The sequence below is a fragment of the Equus asinus genome, chromosome 22, assembly GCF_041296235.1.
Source record: "Equus asinus isolate D_3611 breed Donkey chromosome 22, EquAss-T2T_v2, whole genome shotgun sequence".
NCBI lineage: Eukaryota > Metazoa > Chordata > Mammalia > Perissodactyla > Equidae > Equus > Equus asinus.
The window spans coordinates 20,734,764-20,755,368 of record NC_091811.1 but is presented as its reverse complement, the minus strand read 5'-3'; the positions used below and the strand labels follow the sequence as shown (position 1 = coordinate 20,755,368).

Here is a 20,605-nt window from a genome sequence, read left to right as displayed (position 1 = left end):
AATCTTGTCAGTGGGAAGCCATCAATCAGGATAAGGGAAGAGTCTACCTGGGTTGCCTTTTATTCTTAGGTTGGGGGTCAGGAAATGCCAAGTCATAGTAACTTTCTTTTGGATGTAGTGAGAAGAGGACACAAGATGCCCTGCCACTGTGTTGGTTCTCCAGTCCTGGGGGCCAAAACCAGCTCACCTTCATCTTGTCATCTTTAAAAATTCTCTACTGGTTTTCCTTTGTGCTATTTTCAGATGAGGCTCAGGGAGACATGAGTCTACCCTAGCTTGTCCCACCAGAAGTTGTGGTCCCACCCACAATTTCCATCTGAATTCCTGTCGCAACAAATCTAATATGAGTTCACTTCTTTTGTCCTGGCTCCTCTCTTTTTCCATTTTTATTACTTTGAGTCTTTCTATTTCTTGCTCTCCACCTATTTTTTGGTTATCTCTGCTCTTGAGGTCTCAATGTCCTTTCTGGTCATTACATCATATTCTGAGACACAGTAGAAGTCCAAGTCTAGTTCTGACTGAAATATTAAAAGCATCCAATTTGCAAAATGAAACATCTCAAATGGGATTCCCACTGAAAAGATTTAAATATCAGCACTAAATCTATTTCACACATTGAAAAATAATAGTTATACATACATTGTACATTCATTTCCATTGAACAAACATCAAAATCTATTTCCAGTTTATTTATTTATTAGTCATAATATAAGTATGATGAATGATGACCTCAAAAATGTTTAAATATAATTTGCATCATTGCTATGTTTAGAATAGATACTTTATCTTAAATATTTCCAGGTTATTTTGGGGAGAGTTTGTGTAACTGCTGTATTTTCCTTGACTCAAAACCAAGAAACTCAGAAGATGTTAAGTATATTCCATGGCACAGAAGGACTACCCATGTTTTTAAGCCACAAACTATTAAGAGTAAACATGATTTTAAAAAATACACAACAGAAAACTATATTCAACATTAATTCATTTGATAGATATTAACTGTATTCCTACCGTTAGGGACTACACAAAGCACTGAGAACATAGTGAAGGAAAAGTCACTGTGTCCCCTCCCTGCATGTAGCTACATCCTCACAGAGAAATGAGAAAACTGATTAAGCAATAGCAATACAAAGTAATGAGGTTTATATTGGGGGAAATAACAGCTTTGAGAACACAGGGATGGGAAAATATAACCTAATGTAAAGATCAGAAAGCACTTCCATGGAAGGTGATGATTACATTAAAACTAAGGATGAACCGATCAAACTTCGTCTCTGTGGTTGCATCTCTCAAGTCATTTGCCACCCCAAAAGTTGATTGGCTCCTTTGGAGCTTTCATCCTCTACACTGGAATTCAGTTCTTTCGATCTTTGAGCTGCTGATGTGGCTCTAATCCCAATTACTTATAGATGGCTGTGCCCTGATTGCTTCTAGAATTGCTGAAACAGTAATATTATTTCCAATGGACATGATCACTCTGGAGTTTCTGTATAAACTCCGGCTTGATATTTGCACCTTCTTGGATCTTTCTACAAGCTGGGATGCTGTACACTAGCAGGAAATGTACTTGATATATAATTTCTTTTATTATTACTTTTTTTGGTGTCAAATTTTGGGGGAGGGCAGGGATTTCGAAGGGGACGACTAGGAGAAGTAGATGGAGAGGAAAGCAGTGATATAATCACATGATCTTGATTACCATTAGGAGTTTGGGTTGTATACTAAGAGTAAAGGAGAAGTCACTCAAAGATTTTATGCAAGCGATGACCTGATCATTTTTTTGGATTATAATGATCACTTTGGTTGCAATGTAACAAATGAATCAGAATGGGTTTAAAGGGGAAGGAGGGGGTAAGTCCCAAATGATGTAGATTTTTCCTATGTGATACACCATGTACTTTTGCAGCCTTGTTCCTGTGAAGAAATGTTTCCCACATGTGCTTTGAATGATTAATTCAATGAGTACTGATTTTCACTGAAGCATTAGTAATTGATTAAACAGCTCACTGACTTTCTGCTCAAAAATGACAATGAACTTAACGTTACTTAGAAGTTCCCACTCTGAAAGTAGATCTATAGCTGTTATTTTTACTTTTATTTCCATAAAAAGATAACGGAAGAACAACAATTTATTAAACATTGACCATGAGTCAGATATGCTGGCAAGAGATTTTCATCTGTTATTTCATTTGAATCTACAACTGGCCACTGAAACTTGTTTTATTACATTAATTTTTCATATGAAGAAACTCTGCTTGAGGGGCTAGATAATGTATCAAGGTCACAGCCAGTAAGAAATGGAATTTATGCTTTAGATATTTGGCTTAGAAACTAGTTCGTAAAAGTTTGACTCAAATTTCATTTGTGAGCTGGTCACACACAGTTTATAAATATAAAATCTTGGTTTTTCGCAACTTTCTAGATTTCTGTAGAAATTTAGCTTTCTTTGTGAGAAAGGTAGCAGAAACCAAGCAAATAGGGCAGAGTCTCATAGCCATGAAAGTATAGCCACAGATGTATTTTGAAAGTATCCTACATTTAAGACATTGTGCTAGTCTCTGAGGATACAGAAGTGAACTATACATAGTCTCTGCTTCTTAGAAAACTTGAGATAAAATGGATTGTACAGCAAAAAGCATTGTTAGAGTTAACTAAAGTTACTGCTCACTGAAAAAAAGATCCAATTCCTGAATGAAATTTATTTGTATGCATCTAACAACATAACCTTAAACTTTATACAATAAAATTTAACAGAATTAAAAAAGAAATTGACAAATACACCAATAAATAGGAGAAATGAAAGTACCAAATAGAAAAGATGCATTGTAAATTGTTATTTCGTCCTTTTTGGGACTCATCAGTACAGTGTAGCTTATGCCATTAAAAAGTTACAACATTTCATTTCTAAAACTCAATAGTATATAAAGAGTTCTGAGATTGGGCATTGAATGCTTAACGAGTTCAAGTAATGTAACTATTTGTGATTTAATCTGGTATAAAAGCAGAATTTTAAATCCAAGAAAAGGTAAAATAAAGAATGTATTTGTTTATAGGTATAACATTTATTTAGCACACTGTAATTTAAAATATAAACACTGAGAATTAAAGTATAAAAAGCACTTCATCAGTGTATGTATGTTTTAAAATACAGAGTACAAAATAAATATTAGTTTTAGTACTCTTAAACTTTCCTTTATATTTGTAACTGAAAGTGAGAGAATTTTGAATGTGCTTACAAATCTTTTTAAAGGTCATAGAACAGTTGTTATTTTTCTCATTGATTTTTAAAATCATTCTGTATGGTTCCAGCTAGCATGGTCATTTTTATGGTCCCATGTATGCAAAGAAAGGAATATCTGTATAGGAAAAGAGGTGTTCACTGATACTGATTACACTCTGTGTTTAAAATATAAATACCATTTAATCCCCATTTAATTTAGAATCATGCTCTTCCAAATCTGTGTATTATACACTCTATGATAGTTTGCATCTTTACCATCAACGAATATGATGAATGCATATTGGTAATATTTTTGGTAGACCAAGAAACGGAGCAGCAACTGCATATAACAAATTTACAATGCATCTTTTCTAAATTTCCTAAAAAGGGTTTGGACTCTTTTGGCACCTGTAGATATCATTTGGCTTGCTACAAATCCATTTCCTATCCGTGTAGGTCCTGGCACTACTGATTCCATTGTCATTCAGGTAGGCGCATTCTCCAACTCCTTTGATAACATACCTAAAACCAAACACAAAAATGTTAAAAATTCATGGGTTGGACACCTACATTCATTTCTCTACTATAATCTTCAGCATCCCCACTCCAGGGTTTTTTTAATGTGAATAAGAGGAAAGTAAAAATCTGTCATTAATATGGCTTCTTAGTAATATACAACACTTCTGTATTCAGTTCCTTTTATGTTCTGAAGGTCCCTGCTTGACTATCACAAGTTTTCATCCATCTATACCAAACCCAGTTATGATGCTGATTAGGTATTTAACCAGTACTTGCTGTTGTAGCTAAATGAACTGCTGCATCAGTGGCCTTCAGTGAAGATTATTTTCAGTCTTCTCCTGAACTGTTTCACAAATATGTGAAAATAAATATAGTTACTTACTTGCAAAATCCTAAAAGAGCTTAGCTTTGATTGATGGGAGTGATTGAGACCCTACGTTTTATCTGCTTCAATGTAATGGCTACAATCAAAATACCCCCATTGAAATGTTCACAATCCAAGGAACTATTACTAAGATCCTTCTTTTGGTGATAAAACTTCAGAAGAGATTTCCATATGTTTCCTGGAGACCTGCCTTTTATGAATGGATGGATGCAGCAGCTGGAAGAGTGGACTTTAGAATCTTCTGGATATCGGTCCTTCAGTGGCTTTCTATGATTTTAGGTCCCCTGCTGTGCATCAGCTGTTCTCTCTACGTTCTAAATAGGGATTTCAGCAAAGTTTAAATCAGTTGATGAAAGTGTAAGAACTATGTCAAATGTCATCATCATGTTAAGAATTTCAACTGAAATCAGTAAGTGAAGTTTTTCTAAAGGCACAGCTAATAAATGGAAGAGTATAAAAAACATTTATATTTCTCCCCTCATAATGCAGTTAGCTTTCCAGGAAATTAAATTTATTGTCTCATAAACACAACTCACATACATAACCACACATAAACACAGTAGAAGAAAAAGTGGTCGCAAAACGTACGAGGCATTATATTCACTGTCATCTGTCCATTTCCAAATGTGATATGATGATTCTCTGCTAAGACCAATCCAATGATCAGAAGGGCCTTTGTATCTCTTCAGGAAATTCTGTTATAAAACACAGAAGTGAAAACACGTCTCTTTCTCTCATATTACTCTTGAGTCTCCCTTCCCCTCAGCCTTCTCTTTTTGGATGGCAGCGTGGTATAATTGAGAAGCTTAAACTTTGGAATTAGACTTTTTCCCCAATTTTCAGCTTAAGTCATTCAATGCCTCTGATCCCAAATTACTTTATTTAAAGTGACCATACTTCCCCGTTTGACTAGGAAAGTCCCAGATTATGCCTGTTGTTCCAGCATAATATCAATATTGTCACTTTCACTCCCCAAAATGTCCTGAGTTAGATGATAAAATTATATGATTACCATATTCCTTTGTACAATGGGAACAATTCTTCTAAGCTTGCAGGTTAACTATGAGGATTATATGAAAAAATGTATCTAAAATGTCTAACAGAGTTCCAGGCAGAGAATACAGCCCCAACAAATGTTAGGCAGTATTCTGCATCCCATATCCCCAAGTCTGCCTGGCATGGGATCCTTCATCCTTCCGCTTTAACTCTGTACAGTCTCCCTTTCTCAGGGGTTAAGTGTTCAATAAAGAACATAATCTAAAAACATTTCTTACCAGTTCTTCCAGGGTTTCAAACTGAACAAGATCAGCTTCTAATGAGACACAGAAAGCCTGGCTGAATGTCCAATTCCTTGCGTCTTCAGAAAAATAAAAACATTTACTTCCAAATCCAATCCATTGTTTTGGGCAGCCAACAGACACAGGGACCTCTAAGACTGATATTGCCTGTCCCACTAAAACTTGGAAAATCACAAGAAAGTATAATAAATAAATTTTCTCATCCCTTTTATCTATCTTTCTACTTACCATCCTGAGGTCCATTTGGAAGTATGTATGTTCAATATTTGCTTTCCCAACTCATCACTAAGAGTCTTATCCTAAGCACAATAGTCATCAGTCTTGAAACAGGTAGCCGTGCACCTGACTTTCCAAGGGATACATAGACACTAATGGTTTTAAGGAAGTCAATTTCTATAGGATTTAACTTCCACAGTACAGTAGTACTCTTTTCTAGTATCATAGATTCTCCTTTCCCACAGCCTCTTTAGTATTAGCCCTCTTTCCTCTTGACAAAAGAAAGGCAAACTCCTTACCTTTCCTAGGTTTTACTATGGTACATTTCTTAAGGGGTACAAAAGCTTCCAGTAGACAAAACATAACACAATTCAAATATTGACTTGGGTACCAAAAATACAACATATGGATTCCTGTAGTTTTCTCATTTATATGTATTTCTGTTAAATATGTATAAAAAATATTTTTGTCCTTGTTCTGAAACCAGCAAGATTACAGAGTGTAGGCTATTGGAAGATTCAAATTTTTGTTTCATAACCTCACCTTTTCCTCTCTTAACATCTAAGAAAGAATACATTGCTTCCTGGAAGTTCTAGTGAAAGCAAAGCAAAAAGAGATTTGGTAAGAAATACCAAATACCAAAGATGGCTTTTATTTTCCCTTATATTTAAAGGTAAGCAATTTCTTTACAGCTATTCTTAATCCTCATCCCTGGGTAAGTCAATGGATAATGGAGTGAAAACGAATAGCTGTAAATGTTAGTATGACTGCTTTCTTTTTTAGATAACTGAACTGTTTTCAGGTATTAAAGTTGATCTTACCAAATAAAATCATAAAATATTTACTTCCATTTTAATGCTCATCTTATGTTCTCATATAAAACATTTAATATGCTCTTTCTGTTATTTTAATTTTTACTTTTTTTTAAAGATTGGCACCTGAGCTAACATCTGTTGTCAATCTTCTTTTTTTCTTCTTCTTCTCCCCAAAGGCCCCCAGTACATAGTTGTATATTCTAGTTGTAGGTCCTTCTGGTTCTGCTATGTGGGACACTGCCTTAGCATGGCTCGATGAGTGGTGCCATGTCTGCACCCAGGATCTGAACCAGCAAAACCCTGGGCTGCTGAAGCAGAGCAAGTGAACTTAACCAGTCAGCCATAGAGCCTGCCCTGGTTCTTCCTGTTATTAACAAAAATAAAATTTGGGCCAGCCCAGTAGGGAAGTGGTTAAGTTCACATACTCCATTTTGGCAGCCCAGGGTTTGTGAGTTTGGATGCTGGGCATGGACCTACACACCCCTCATTGAGCCATGTTGTGGCAGCGTCCCACATTCAAAATAGAGCAAGATTGGCACAGATGTGAGCTCAGGGACAATCTTCCTCAAGTGAAAAGAGGAATATTTGCAGCAGAGTTAGCTCAGGGTCAATCCTCCTCGCTAAAAACATAAAATAAAATAAAATAAAATTTGATGCTTACTGCTAGACCAATTAAGGTTTGTTTTTTGAGGTGGAGGAGATTAGTAGATTAAACAATCTCTTTCATTATATTCATAGGAAAAAATTCATCACAACGTCTAGCTTTATTAATGGAGATATCTCTGAGATTTTATAAATTATTCTAATTTAATTACACCAAAAGGAAACTACTAGAGTTAAATGCACGATGTGCAGGCATGTACTGAAGAATTAGCACGCTTTTTGTCATACTCCACAAATAACAACTTATAATTTTAGCTATATGTGACAGACACTGCATTTTGGCAAACTATCAAGAACAGCATATACATTAATTCACATTTTATGATTTACTAATAAAATATATAAATTTACTTTTCTCTTGATAATTATCAGAATTTATAATGTTACTTTAAAATATTGAGTATTACTAAAAATTATAATTTTGACTTAATCTAGAAGAAATTATTTTAAGAGAGGCTTATGGTTATATGATTTTTTAAAATTAAATTTCAATGTATATATGTATTTTGTGGCAGAAAAAATGCAAAAATGTATTAAATAATAAAAGGTAAGTGACTTTTAAGGATACAAAGATATTACATATTATGCTGTGATAAAATTATCAAGTAGAAATACAACATACAAACAAGCATTTGAAGATGACAAAGTAAAATTTTCCAAGACTGGGGCAGGCTCCGTGGCCGAGTGGTTAAGTTCACTCGCTCCGCTGCAGAGGCCCAGGGTTCGGATCCTGGGTGCGGACATGGCACCGCTCGTCAGGCCACATTGAGGTGGCGTCCCACATCCCACAACTAGAAGGACCTGCAACTAAGATATACAACTATGTATGGGGGGCAGTTTGGGGAGATAAAGCAAAAAAAAAAAAAAAAGAAAAAACGGAAGATTGGCAACAGTTGTTAGCACAGGTGCCAATCTTAAAAAAAAAAAAAATTTTTTCCAAGATTAAGGAAGTTTTTGTTCACGTATTTTTTTAAATGGATAATGGCAAGTATCAAATCACAACAGAATTTGGATTCCATGAGATACGTTTAAGAGAACAATATAACAGATTAATTTTAAAATGCAACATTTACAATGAGCTGGAAGTTACATCATTGCAACTATTTAAATCTCTGATGAAAAATGATAGATAAAAACACAAAAATTTGCTGGGGATGTTTAATTTTCAAAATGTTCAGGTCACATTTAGGAGTTGTAGAAACAAAAAGCTTTTGAAGATCACTAATATGATCAGAATATACATAATAGTTATTCACTAAAATGATGCTATTTCTTCCTGAACAGACCTTAGCGTGCTAAGCAATGCTAAGAACCTATCACCTCTATATACAATGGAATTTTTTTTAATATATAGTTCTCCTTTACTTTTGTACATTCTCAATCTGTGTAAGTAGAAGATAAAAACTCAGATCTCACCTGAGTATTTCTTTAATCAAATGGCAATTTTGACTAGGATACGTTAAGAAGTAGCTCCACAGATGGAACTCCTACACCCACAGCCCTTCTCCTATCAGGGATGGCAACTACATTCTTGCCACGGCTCAGGAGAAAAATCTCTAGAGGTTTCTTTGACTTTTATCTTTCTAAAACTTTATATCCAATCTGATATGAAATGCTCTTGACTCAGCTTTTAAAATATCCAAACCTGACCACCCTATCCCACCTCCACCGTTATCATCAGGCCTAAGCCATCATCATCTCTCACCTGGATTTCTGCAGAATTGCCCTCACCCGTCTCTCTCATTCTACCCTTGTCTTCTAAAAATCTATTCTCAACGTAGTAGTTAAAATGTTTATTCTGCAATGAAAGTCAGATCATGACATTCTCTCCTACAACTTTCCTCTTCCCTACTGTACTCAAAGTAAAAGCTAAAGTCTTTAGATGACCTACAAAGCTATTACCTCCCTGCCCCCGGCCTATTCCTCTTCCTTATTCTCACTTTGCTTTAGCTGCATCAGCCTCTTTGCTGGTCCTCAGAAACACCAGGGAGCTTCCTCTCCTGGTCCTTCACTCTTCTTGCTCTCTCCCCAGAGTGCTGTCCCCAGGTAGCCACATGACTCTTTTGTCTCCTTCAAAAGTTTCCTGAAAGATCATCTTCTCAAGGAGGCTTACCTTGGCTACTATACGTGTACCACAAACTGTCCCACCCCTACTTTTATTTATTATAGTATCTGTGTCTTTCTAGTAGAGTATAAGCTCCCATGAGCAGGGATTTTTGTGTGTTTTGTTTGCTGATATACCTCCACATTTCCCACAGCACCTAGCATGTAACAGAGCTCAATAAATATTTATTGATGACATAAATACGTGGAGAACATTGTTAAGTTTGGAGAACAAGTAACTTACCTGCCAAAAGAATAGAAAGCACAATCACACTTGCAGTTAGAACTGCTATAAGGCTGAAGCAACAATAAATCTTGGCAAGGGTTACAGGAGCTATTATTGCTGCACATTTTCTTTGGAGAGTTTTACCTATAAAATACAAATGTCATAATCACAACCTCATGAAGGCCTTAAGGGAAAAAAAAACTTAACTTCATCACAGAGTCAACCTCTAAGGTAAGCTGTACCTCAATTCTCCTACTGTCAACCCCTTTCACAAAAGGTCCTGGTCTATAAATGATAGCCATGGCCCAAAGAGGGCCAGAGATAAGAGAAACTGAATTGTTTTCCCCTAGAGAATCTTCCAGTTATTGGAAGAAAAGTTAATGAAAGAGTAAAAAACAAAAAGAGTAGAAATCAGGATGAAAAAGACATAGACAAACAATCCAGATTTACCACCATAATTAAGAGATCTGGTTAAAAGTACTGAGAGAAGCATTAGAAAATAAATCATGTAATTCATCACCTTAGAATATGAGAAGAGAAAGCTTAAGATCATCTCAATAAATAGAGAAAAAGCATGGAAAAATTTAATATTCAGGGGCTGGCCCCATGGCCGAGCAGTTAAGTTCGCGCGCTCCACTGCAGGCAGCCCAGGGTTTCATTGGTTCGAATCCTGGGCGTGGACATGGCACTGCTTCTCAAGCCACGCTGAGGCAGTGTCCCACATGCCACAACTAAAAGGACCCACATTGAAGAATATGCAACTAAGTACCAGGGGGCTTTGGGGAGAAAAAGGAAAAAATAAATAAAGAAAATTAAAAGAAAATTCATGAAAAATTTAATATTCATTCACGATAACAAATTCCAAAAATTAAAAATTGAAGGACTCTTCTTAACCCAATAAAAGTCATCTACAGAAAAAGTACAGTTAGCATCATACTTAATGGTGAAAAGAGTGGATGCTTTCCTCTAAAGAGCAGGAAGAAGGTAAAGATGTCTGCTCTCAGTAGCCCAATTTCACATTTTACTGGAGGTTTTATGGGGACAAAAAGGCAAGAAGTAGAAAAAGAAATAAAAGACATATAGATTAGGAAGAAATAAAAGTGCTTCTAGAAGTAGCATCAGCTGGTACTCCTCACCCTGAAATATCAATTTAAACTATCTGCACATAAAAATACCTTCACAAGAGCCAAGGACTCCAGGGTCTCCCCACATGCCTCATCTTAGAGCTGCCTACTCCAGTGGCCCCAGTCAGCTTCCACAGCAGGGCTTCCTCTGGGCTCTTGGGAACCCAGGCCCCTGTTTTACCTTTGCACCTGCCAACTTCAGTAGCCCCAGCTGGCTCCTGTGACACCAGGATCCTGGCAGGCTCCTGGGAACCCAGACCTCTTTTCAGCCAGGTGCCTGCTGGCTCCAGTGGCCCTTGGCAGCTCCTGTGGTGACCTTGTAGACTCCCAGGGATCAAGAAATCAGCTCACCCCAGTGCCTGCCTAATCAAGAGGCCCCAGATACTATCCATGACTCCAGGCAGCTCCCATGGCAGGGCTACCTGCAGGGTCCTGAGAACCCAGGCAACTGACAGCTCCAGTGGCTCCAGGAGGCTCCAGCGGCTCCAAGTGGCATCTTTGGCACCAGGGTGCTGGCAGGCCACTGTGAATCCAGGCTCTTGGTGCCTGTTGTCCCTCACAGCCCCAGGCAGTTCCCATGGCACCAGGCTCCAGGAAGGTTCCCATGAAATCAGACCCTGGCTCACCCTGTAACCTGCTGTCTCTGGCAGCCCCCGGCAGGTTGCATGGCCTCAGGCATCTTCTTCAGCCCCAGGCTCTCAGAGGGCCCCTGTGAACTTATGCTCTTGGCCAACCTGGGTGCCAGCTAGCTCCAGTGGCTCCAGGTGGCTCAGTGGTCACAGAGGGCCCACAAGGAGTGCTCATGGCTCCAGGTAGCTTCCAAGGCTTCAGGTTACTAAAGGGAGCCCATGAACCCAAGCTCCTGATCCACTCCATCACCTGCAGGCTCCCATGGCCCCAGGCAGTTTCAGTGGCCCCAGGCTTCTGGTCTTTGTTAACAGACTCCTGGTAGGCTCCCATGAACCCGTATCCCCAGCTCACCCCAGCACTTCACAACTCCTATGTCACCAGGCGGTTCTCAGTGAGCTCCAGCAAATAGCTGGCCTCAAAAGTCTCCTGGCACATCCCAGCACTAGCTGGCCCCTATGGCCCTGGGTGACTCCTGTGAACTCAAGTTCCCAATCAATACCTATGAACCCAGGCTCCAGGGGGGGACCTGTGAACCCAGGGTCCTCATGGGGCCCAATACCACGTTGAATACTGCTGCCCAGGCTTTTAACCATTCTCAAGATGGGGCTGCCCAAGGACTGCAACAGCAAGCCCACCTACGAATAGCACTACACTACCCACCCAAAATCTCTAGACAGGCTGACTATTGAAGGCCTTTGCCTTCCAAAGCCACTCTGTAAGGACTGGACAGGTGCCTACATCCTCAAGTGCACAAACACCAACACAAGACCATAAGGATCATAAATAATCAAGGAAACATGATACCACTTCCAAAGGAAACTAATAAAATTCCAATGATAGGCCCTAAGGAAATGGAGATCTATGAATTGTCTGACAAAGAATTCAGAATAATCCTTGAAAGAAATTCAGTGAACTACAAGAAAACACAGATAGACAACTAAATGAAATTTGGAAAACAATGTATGAACAAAATGAGAAGTTCAACAAAGAAATAGAAAGCACTAAAATAAATCAAGCAAAAATCCTAAAGTTGAAGACTACAATGACTAAACTGAAGAATTCAATGAGATCAAGGAGACTCAAGCAAGCAGATTAGTGAACTGGAAGACAGGTCTTTTGAAATCATACAGTCAGACGAGCAAAGAACGAAAAAGAGTGAAAGCCTATGTGAATTATGGGACACCATTAAAAGAAATAATCTGTGTATGATTGGACTCCCAGAAGGAGAAGAGAGGGAGAAAGGAAGAGAAGGCTTATATAAAGAAATAATGGCTGAGAACTTCCCAAACCTGGAGAGACACTTAGATGTCCAAGTTCACGAAGCTAACACATCACCCCAAAAGTTCAAGCCAAAACAATCTTCTCCAAGACACACAATAGTAGCACTGTCTAAAATCAAAGATAAAGAGAGAATTTTAAAAGCAGCAAGAGAAAACAAATTTCTCACATATAAGGGAACCCTCATAAGGTAATCAGTGTTTTTCTCAGCAGAAACCTTGCAGACTAAGAGAGACTGGGATGATATATTCGACGTAGAGGAGGGACGAACTATTCTGTATCTTGGTTGTGATGGTGGCTAAATGATTGTAAGTGTTTGTCAAAACTCATAGAAATGGACATCAAAAGAGTGAATTTTACTGAGTGTAAATTATGCTTTAAAAAAAGTTCCTGCTGACTTTCTGTCAACAACTACGTCTCACTCATTTCATATATATCTCCCATAATAACAGGGAGCTTCAGTTTAAATTCTAGGCAGGGAAGAAGAAAATAGGATTGGATTGTCTTAAACAGTATATGATGACAAATGGATTTTGACTCCATATAAAAATCCCAACTTTCATTCTTTCTGTTTCTACACTAACCGCAAAAGTGTCTTAAAAACTCAGAATATCATGACTTTCACAATTTTTTCATTGTTAGAAGGGTAAGATGTAAATCTCCCCAATAAATCTCCTATTTGTCCATCTTACAAATCTTCTAAAAGCCCCTTTTTCTCTTCTCCTTTATTTCTCTATATCTAGCTCCTGCTACTAACATCTTCCCTTATATCATGCTCCATTTCTCTCTCTGGCTTACTTATTTTTCTTCTACCTTTCTTACGGTATGTCCTCTTCCAGTCTCCCTCCAAATTCATATGTCTCTTATACTACACTCTGAACACATTAATCTTCAAATTTCTAGTTGGAAAAATGGTATTAGGAATTATCTCAGGAGAACAAATAAATTAACTATATAACTAGTCTAATTTTAATTATTAGTTTCATCATCCAAAATACTTAGTTAATTTACAAAATCATTGGCGTTTCAAAACATGTTTCATAACTGCAATGTGTAACGTTCTGATAGGTCAGTGTTAACAAGTATAACTTTCAGCTTTGTGAGCACTTGGCTTAGCTGGTAAACATTAACATTCTTTAAAAACTTTGTGTTTTCATTAAATATAAACACTGTTTTTCAGAGAATCCAATATCCTGTTCTGCAAATAAAAAATAAATTCAAGGAGGGAGGAGAAAAAAGAAGAAAAAAATGAAAGATATGTTTTTTAAACAGCAGAAGATAAGAGGTTCAGTATAAAGCACCTTTCTGCTGGACTAAGTACAAACATGCATCCATTATGTTCTTCCTTTCTCATCAAATTTGTTACAAGCTAAAAATGCTAAGAGATTTGCTGGAGGTTTGGTTCAGCCTTCCACCCCCCACCACGACCCTCCACATGTGTTTTTAAATTACAAAGGATACATACACCCAAAGCCTCAGTTTTGCAAGCAACTTTTGTCAGTAAATACATTACAAAGTGTTGGAGTCTGGGTTTGCCATCACTCTGGGATATAAATGAGCTGTTCTTTAACATCATAATGTGACTTGCCAGGGTGCAAGTTGCCAGGGACCTGTGAAAAATATTAGAACTAACACAAAGAACATTTTCCCCTTATCCTCTTGTAATTTAATTCACTGTTCATCTCTCCTGCCCCAGAAATGCTTAAGTAACATACACAGTAATCCAACAACTAACATAACAATTATTTACCTGTCCTCCCACCTACCTCTTTTCCCTCAAAACATATCTCCTTTTTTAGAGATTGACTCTGAAGTGCTAACACTCATGAAATGCAGTTTCCAACATACTTCAATTGAGGAAAATCTCCTCTCCTCTCTTTTAGTTTTTTCAAGTTTAATCTATTTCACATTACCAGATTCCGCATCCTCCATGCCATCTCTGGAAATAAGGTCTGTCTGTAGTACTTTCGGTGAAGCCTCTGTCATTTTGCTGCTTAGACAAGCGACAAACCGTCTGAAAACGACAAAGCCTCTGAAAAAAATGGCAAATCCTCTGAAAAAGCGGCAAAACCTCTGTGCTGTTTGTAAGAAGGTCGGCTCTAAGCAGGAACAGGAAAGTGAAAGCAGAACACGCTAGAGGAAGAGAGATAATGTGTTATGTAAAATGCGAGCCCGGCTTTCGAACTTTAAAACGCAAAGTGCTTTCAACTTAGAAAGATCAACTCTACAAACTTCTGTCCCCTGTCAAAATAGAATAATAGGGACCAGATTTATTCTTCTGCCTTAATCGACTAAAAAGAAAAAAAAGATAAAATATATGAAAAAATCCTTTTCAAGTCTGGCTATCATGCAATGAAGGGCAGTGATCCTCTGAAAACAAAATTGTTGAGCTCCACAGCTGCCTCCACTTACTGCTGAGACAGCTTTATAGGCATAGATTAAAAAGGAGAAGTCCAAGCAAACGCCAATGGAGTCAGTGAGTTGAGTAAGCAAAGCTCAGAGACAATGCCTCTAGGAGACAGACTATCAGAAAGGAGAAAGATACACAGAGAGAGAACTCTGGAGATCTACAGAGTGTCCTCCTTGAGTGTTCAGCAGGATGTGTTTGAGGAAGCTACCAGAGGACAGAGGAAAAAAAACATGAGATGATTAGAGGAAACAGTATCCAGGCTCCATCCAGATGGGAACAATGCCTGTTCAGACCAGTCAGACTGGAGAACCGCATCATTTATGGGGCATTTCAAGAGCACTCAGAAACATCTTGCTTCAGTAGTGGGGAACCAGTAGCCATAGACTAAATGGGGGCCTGGTCCCCTCTAACAAACTGTGAGATAATAGAACACACACACACACACATATATGTGTGTGTGATATATATATATGTGAGATATATATATCTTTCTTCAGTTCCTGGCACAGAGCTCCCAAAACCCTTGTAAATCCCTAACTGATAAGAGCACTAGGTGCATCTTTTGTTCTATTGAGGTAACTCTGGGTGGGCTGCTGAATGGGGACTAGTCACCAGAAAGACCAGGTCACGATTAGAAGCTTGAAATTTTCTGCCTCACCCTCCATCCTCCAGAGAGGGAAGAAGGGCTAGAAATGGAGTAATAATTAATCATGCCTCCATCAAGAAGCCTCCATAAAATCCCAATAGTACAGGGTTCAGAGAGCTTCCAGGTTGGCAAAAATATCCATACTGGGAGAGTGACGTACCTTAACTTCCCGTGTGCTGGGGACCCCCAGACCTCACCCTATGCATCTCTTCATTTAGCTATTCATCTGTGTCCTTTATCATATCCTTTACTAAACTGGTAAACATAAAATAGGTGTTTCCCTGAGTCCTGTGAGCTGCTCTAGAAAATTAATCACACCTGAGAAGGAGGTTGTAGAAACCTCCAATTTGTAGCTAAATCGGATATAAGTTGTAGGTAACCTGGAGACCTACGACTTGCGATTGGCATGTAAAGTGGGGTGGGGAGCAGTCTTGTGGGACTGAACCAGGAACCTGTGGGAGCTGACACTATCTCCTGGTACCTAGTGTTAGAATTGAGTTAAATTTTAAGACATCCAGCTGATGTTGCAGAGAATTGCTTGTTGTGAGGGAAAAATTTTAAGAAATAACAGAGAGAGCCTTATACCCCTTACTTAGTTTCCCCCAGCAGTAAATGTTTGATTACAAAAACTACTGTAGTGTAGAAGAAAGACAAATTAAGAATACAATTCCATTTACAATTGGAACAAAAAGAATAAAATACCTAGGAATAAACTTAACCAAAGAGGTGAAAGATCTGTACACCGAAAACTATAAAACATTGTTGACAGAAATTGAAGAAGACACAAAGAAATGGAAAGATATTCCATGCTCTTGGATCAGAAGAATTAACATAGTTAAAATGTCCATACTTCCTAAAGCAACTATAGATTCAATGTAATCCCAATCAAAGTTCCAATAACATTTTTCACAGAAATAGAACACAGAATCCTAAAATTTATATGGAACAACAAAAGACCTAGAATAACCAAAGGAATCCTGAGGAAAAAGAACAAAGCTGAAGGTATCACACTCCCTGATTTCAAAATATAACACAAAGCTATAGTAACCAAAACAGCATGGTACTGGCACAAAAAACAGACACACAGATCAATGGAACAGAATCAAGAGCCCAGAAATAAACCCACACATTTATGGACAGCTAATTTTTGACAAGGGAGCCAAGAGCATACAATGGAGAAAGGAGAGTCTCTTCAATCAATGGTGTTGGGAAAACTGGACAGCCACATGCAAAAGAATGAAAGTAGACCATTATCTTACACCATGCACAAAAATTAACTCAAAATGGATTAAAGACTTGCATGTAAGACCTGAAACCATGAAACTTCTAGAAGAAAACATAGGCAGCACACTCTTTGACATCGGTCTTAGCAGCATATTTTCAAGTACCATGTCAGACCAGGCAAGGGAAACAAAAGAAAAAATAAACAAGTGGGACTACATCAAACGAGAAAGCTTCTGCCCAGCAAAGGAAACCATCAACAAAACGAAAAGACAACCTAACAATTGGGAGAAGATATTTGCAAGCCACATATCGGATAAGGGGTTAATATCCAAAATATACAAAGAACTCATAAGTCTCAACAACAAAAAACCGACAACCCAATTAAAAAATGGGCAAAAGATCTAAACAGAGATTTCTCTAAAGGAGATATACAGATGGCCAACAGGCACATGAAAACATGTTTAACATCATTAACTATCAAGGAAATGCAAATGAAAACTACAATGAGGGGCCGGCCCCGTGGCCAAGTGGTTTTGTTCGCGTGCTCTGCTGCGGTGGCCCAGGGTTCGGATCCTAGGCCGGACATGGCACCGCTCGTCAGGCCACGTTGAAGTGGCGTCCCATATGCCACAACTAGAAGGACCTGCAACTAAAGATATACAACTAAGTACCAGGGGGGATTTGGGGAGATAAAGCAGGAAAAAAAAAAAAAAAGATTGGCCACAGTTTTTAGCTCAGGTGCCAATCTTAAAAAAGAAAAAAACTACAATGAGATATCACCTCACTCCCATCAGAATGGCTGTAGTTAACAAGACAGGAAACAACAAGTGTTAGAGAGGATGTGGCGAGAAGGGAACCCTCTTACACTGCTGGTGGGAGTGCAAACTGGTGCAGCCACTATGGAAAACAGTACGGAGTTTCCTCAGAAAATTAAGAATAGATCTACCATATGATCCAGCTATTCCTCTGCTGGGTATTCATCCAAAGAACTTGAAAACACTAATGTATAAAGATATACGTACCCCTATGTTCACTGCAGCATTATTCACAATAGCCAAGACTTGGAAGCAACCTAGGTGCCCATCAAGGGACGAATGGATACAGAAGGTGTGGTATTTATACACAATGGAATACTACTGAGCCATAAGAAATGATGAAATCCGGCCATTTGTGACAACATGGATGGTCCTTGAGGGTATTATGCTGAGTGAAATTAGTCAGAGGAAGAAAGGCAAATACCATGTGATCTCACTCATAACTAGAAGATAAAAACTGTGACAAACACGCACATAGAGACAGAGATTGGATTGGTTGTTACCATAGCGGAAGGGGGGAGGGGGGAGGGTGAAAGGGATGACTAGGCTCACGTGTGTGGCGATGGCTTATAGTTAGTCTTTGGGTGGTGAACCTGTTGTAATCTACATGGAAATACCTTACGATGTACATCTGAAAGTTACATAATGTCATAACCCAATGTTACTGCAATAAAACATTTTTTTAATTATAAAAAAATATAAAATAAAATAAATTACCTTAACTAGGAGCTCTGGAGAAAAAGTAGAGATGTGCGGACCCAGGGATCTCAGGGCTGCAGAACTCTCTGCTGCTCCCCAGGCCCACGCCCTCTCCGGTGGCCTCAAGGTTCCTCACCATCTGCAGAACCCCTCCCAGCCAGGCCTCAACTTCCTGCCACGTTCTCAGAGAAGAGAAAGGAGGCTTCACAAAGGCCAACAACCCCCCAGCCCCCAAGAGAAGAGAAAAACTGAAAACTTGTAAACAGTTTTTTTTTAAAGAGAGTTTATTTTATTTATTTATTTATTTATTTTTTGAGGAAGATTAGCCCTGAGCTAACATCTGCTGCCAATCCTCCTCTTTTCACTGAGGAAGACTGGCCCTGAGCAAACATCCGTGCCCATCTTCCTCCACTTTATATGTGGGACGCCTACCACAGCGTGACTTGCCAAAGTGGTGCCATGTCCACACCTGGGATCTGAACTGACGAACCCCAGGCTTGGTGGGGGACCGAGCTGAGGCCTCCACCAAAGTAGGTCTCCAAAACTCGGTCCCTTCCTGGTAGAGCAGGGGAGGGTCTGCTAAGCAGTCCACAGCCTGAGAGTCGCCTTGCCCTACCAAAGATGAGGACAGGGCTCTGCCCCGTTGGAGTTAAGCCTGTCTCCATCACCCTTTCTTGGACTTTCTTGAGGTGATCAAATTTCAAATTGAGGATCTGCCCACATTGAGAGTTATCTGGTTCGAGCGGTGTTTACTTAAATACTGTTAAAACAGGACAGTAACTGCAGAAATCAGTCTTAGATCAACATATTTTTTTTTCTTCTGGTGGACTATTCTAGTCTCTGAAATTATTTAGAAGTTTCAGCAGGTGGTGATGAAAAGCAGGTGGCTCTTTGGAAAACAGTTTGGCAGTTGCTTAAGAAACTAAATACTCATCATGTGAGTCTCACTCCTTGGCGGTTAGGCAAATGAGTTAAAAACCATGTCCACACAAAGCCTGAACACGAGTGTTTCTAGCAGTTACATCCATAAGTGCCAAAACTTGGAAGCAACCAAAATGCCTCTCAGTAAGTGAAAGGATACACACTGTGGATCATCTAAACAATGGCGTATTATTCAGGAACTTAAAGAAAACCTCTCAAGCCAAGAAAATCATACAGGAAATTTTAATGCATGTTGCTAAGTGAAAGAAGGCAATCTGAAAAGGCCGCAAACTGTGACATTCCAATTATTTGACATTCTGGGAAGGGCCAAACTATAGAGAAAGTTTAAAGATCTGTGACTCACAGGGCTCAGGGGGCAGGCGTGGGAGACAGGAATAGGGGAAGCACAGGGGATTTTCAGGTTGGTGAAACCATGATACCATAATGATGGATACATGTGTCAACCTGCATAAACAGAAACCAGTTTAAGAGGCAAAGTATTTATCTGGGATCAAAGAACTGCAATTGAGGGAGAATAGATTCAGGTAGAAACTCAAATAGGAGTAAAAGTCAGGGGCTTTTAAAGGCAACGAAGGGAGGTTGTATTACAAAGAATTTTAATTGGAGTTGGAGGCAAAGAGCTAGTCTTGGCTAAACATTGACTGTTGATTCTGTCTTCAGAAAATCTACAGTTCTCAGTCTTTGTAATCAGTATGTCTGTTACCGAACCCACTGACTGCATAAATATTAACCACAGCCCTGCTCAGAACAAGCCTAACATGTTCCCCTTAGCTTACAGGAAACCACAAATACAGGAAGGAGATAGCTGAGAGATATAGCTGAAACTAGTTAACACCAGTTGAAGGCAACAAGGGGGTCTGACTTGACCTGACATAGGCCCCACAGCTTATTATATGCTTATTGTAATACATTACCGTGCTACCTAACACACTCACCTGCACCATGAGTTTACAAGTGCCATGGTAATGGCGGGGTATAACCAAATAAGGAAAGAAAAGAGGTGGCACCCTTGTCTTATATTTTATTTAAAAATTGTGCTATAAAGTAACATGTTTCCAGAAGTTATAAAAAGTACTTATAAATTTGCTAAGCCACAGAATGCTAATGGAAAAGACTGTTTATGATTGCTTACTCCTTGTTTTCACTAGAAGTTAAAGTCTATAGGGGTTAAAAATTCTGATTAATATAGGTACTTAAAGCTACTAAGAGTAAATAAAGAGAACACATTTGTATTCAAGGGAAGTAAGATGTCTCTCCCTCCCCCGCCAGTGAGAAAGTTTAATTGGTAACATGTTTTCCTGTTAACTTTTCAAACAATTACTTGTAAAGCAATTTGCCTTTTGGCCCAGTCCAAGGTTCAAGACAGCAAGGCAGTTTCTCTGGAAAGGCAGC

The 20,605-nt window shown here is 38.7% G+C and overlaps 1 protein-coding gene across 1 annotated transcript in view; it reads right to left on the bottom strand.

Moving 5' to 3' along the window:
• The window catches only part of LOC106837420 (C-type lectin domain family 2 member E-like), a 34,698-nt gene extending 16,344 nt beyond the window's left edge, over nucleotides 1-18,354 (bottom strand). Inside the window, exons 1-6 of the mRNA XM_044755646.2 lie at nucleotides 18,290-18,354; nucleotides 14,391-14,610; nucleotides 9,464-9,589; nucleotides 5,399-5,583; nucleotides 4,713-4,819; nucleotides 3,629-3,742 (exon numbers count right to left, since the gene is read on the bottom strand). Coding sequence (XP_044611581.1) covers nucleotides 3,629-3,742; nucleotides 4,713-4,819; nucleotides 5,399-5,583; nucleotides 9,464-9,589; nucleotides 14,391-14,463 — 605 coding nt within the window. The 5' untranslated portion in view covers nucleotides 14,464-14,610; nucleotides 18,290-18,354. The remainder of the gene's footprint in view (nucleotides 1-3,628; nucleotides 3,743-4,712; nucleotides 4,820-5,398; nucleotides 5,584-9,463; nucleotides 9,590-14,390; nucleotides 14,611-18,289) is intronic.
• Nucleotides 18,355-20,605: the final 2,251 nt, after the last annotated feature.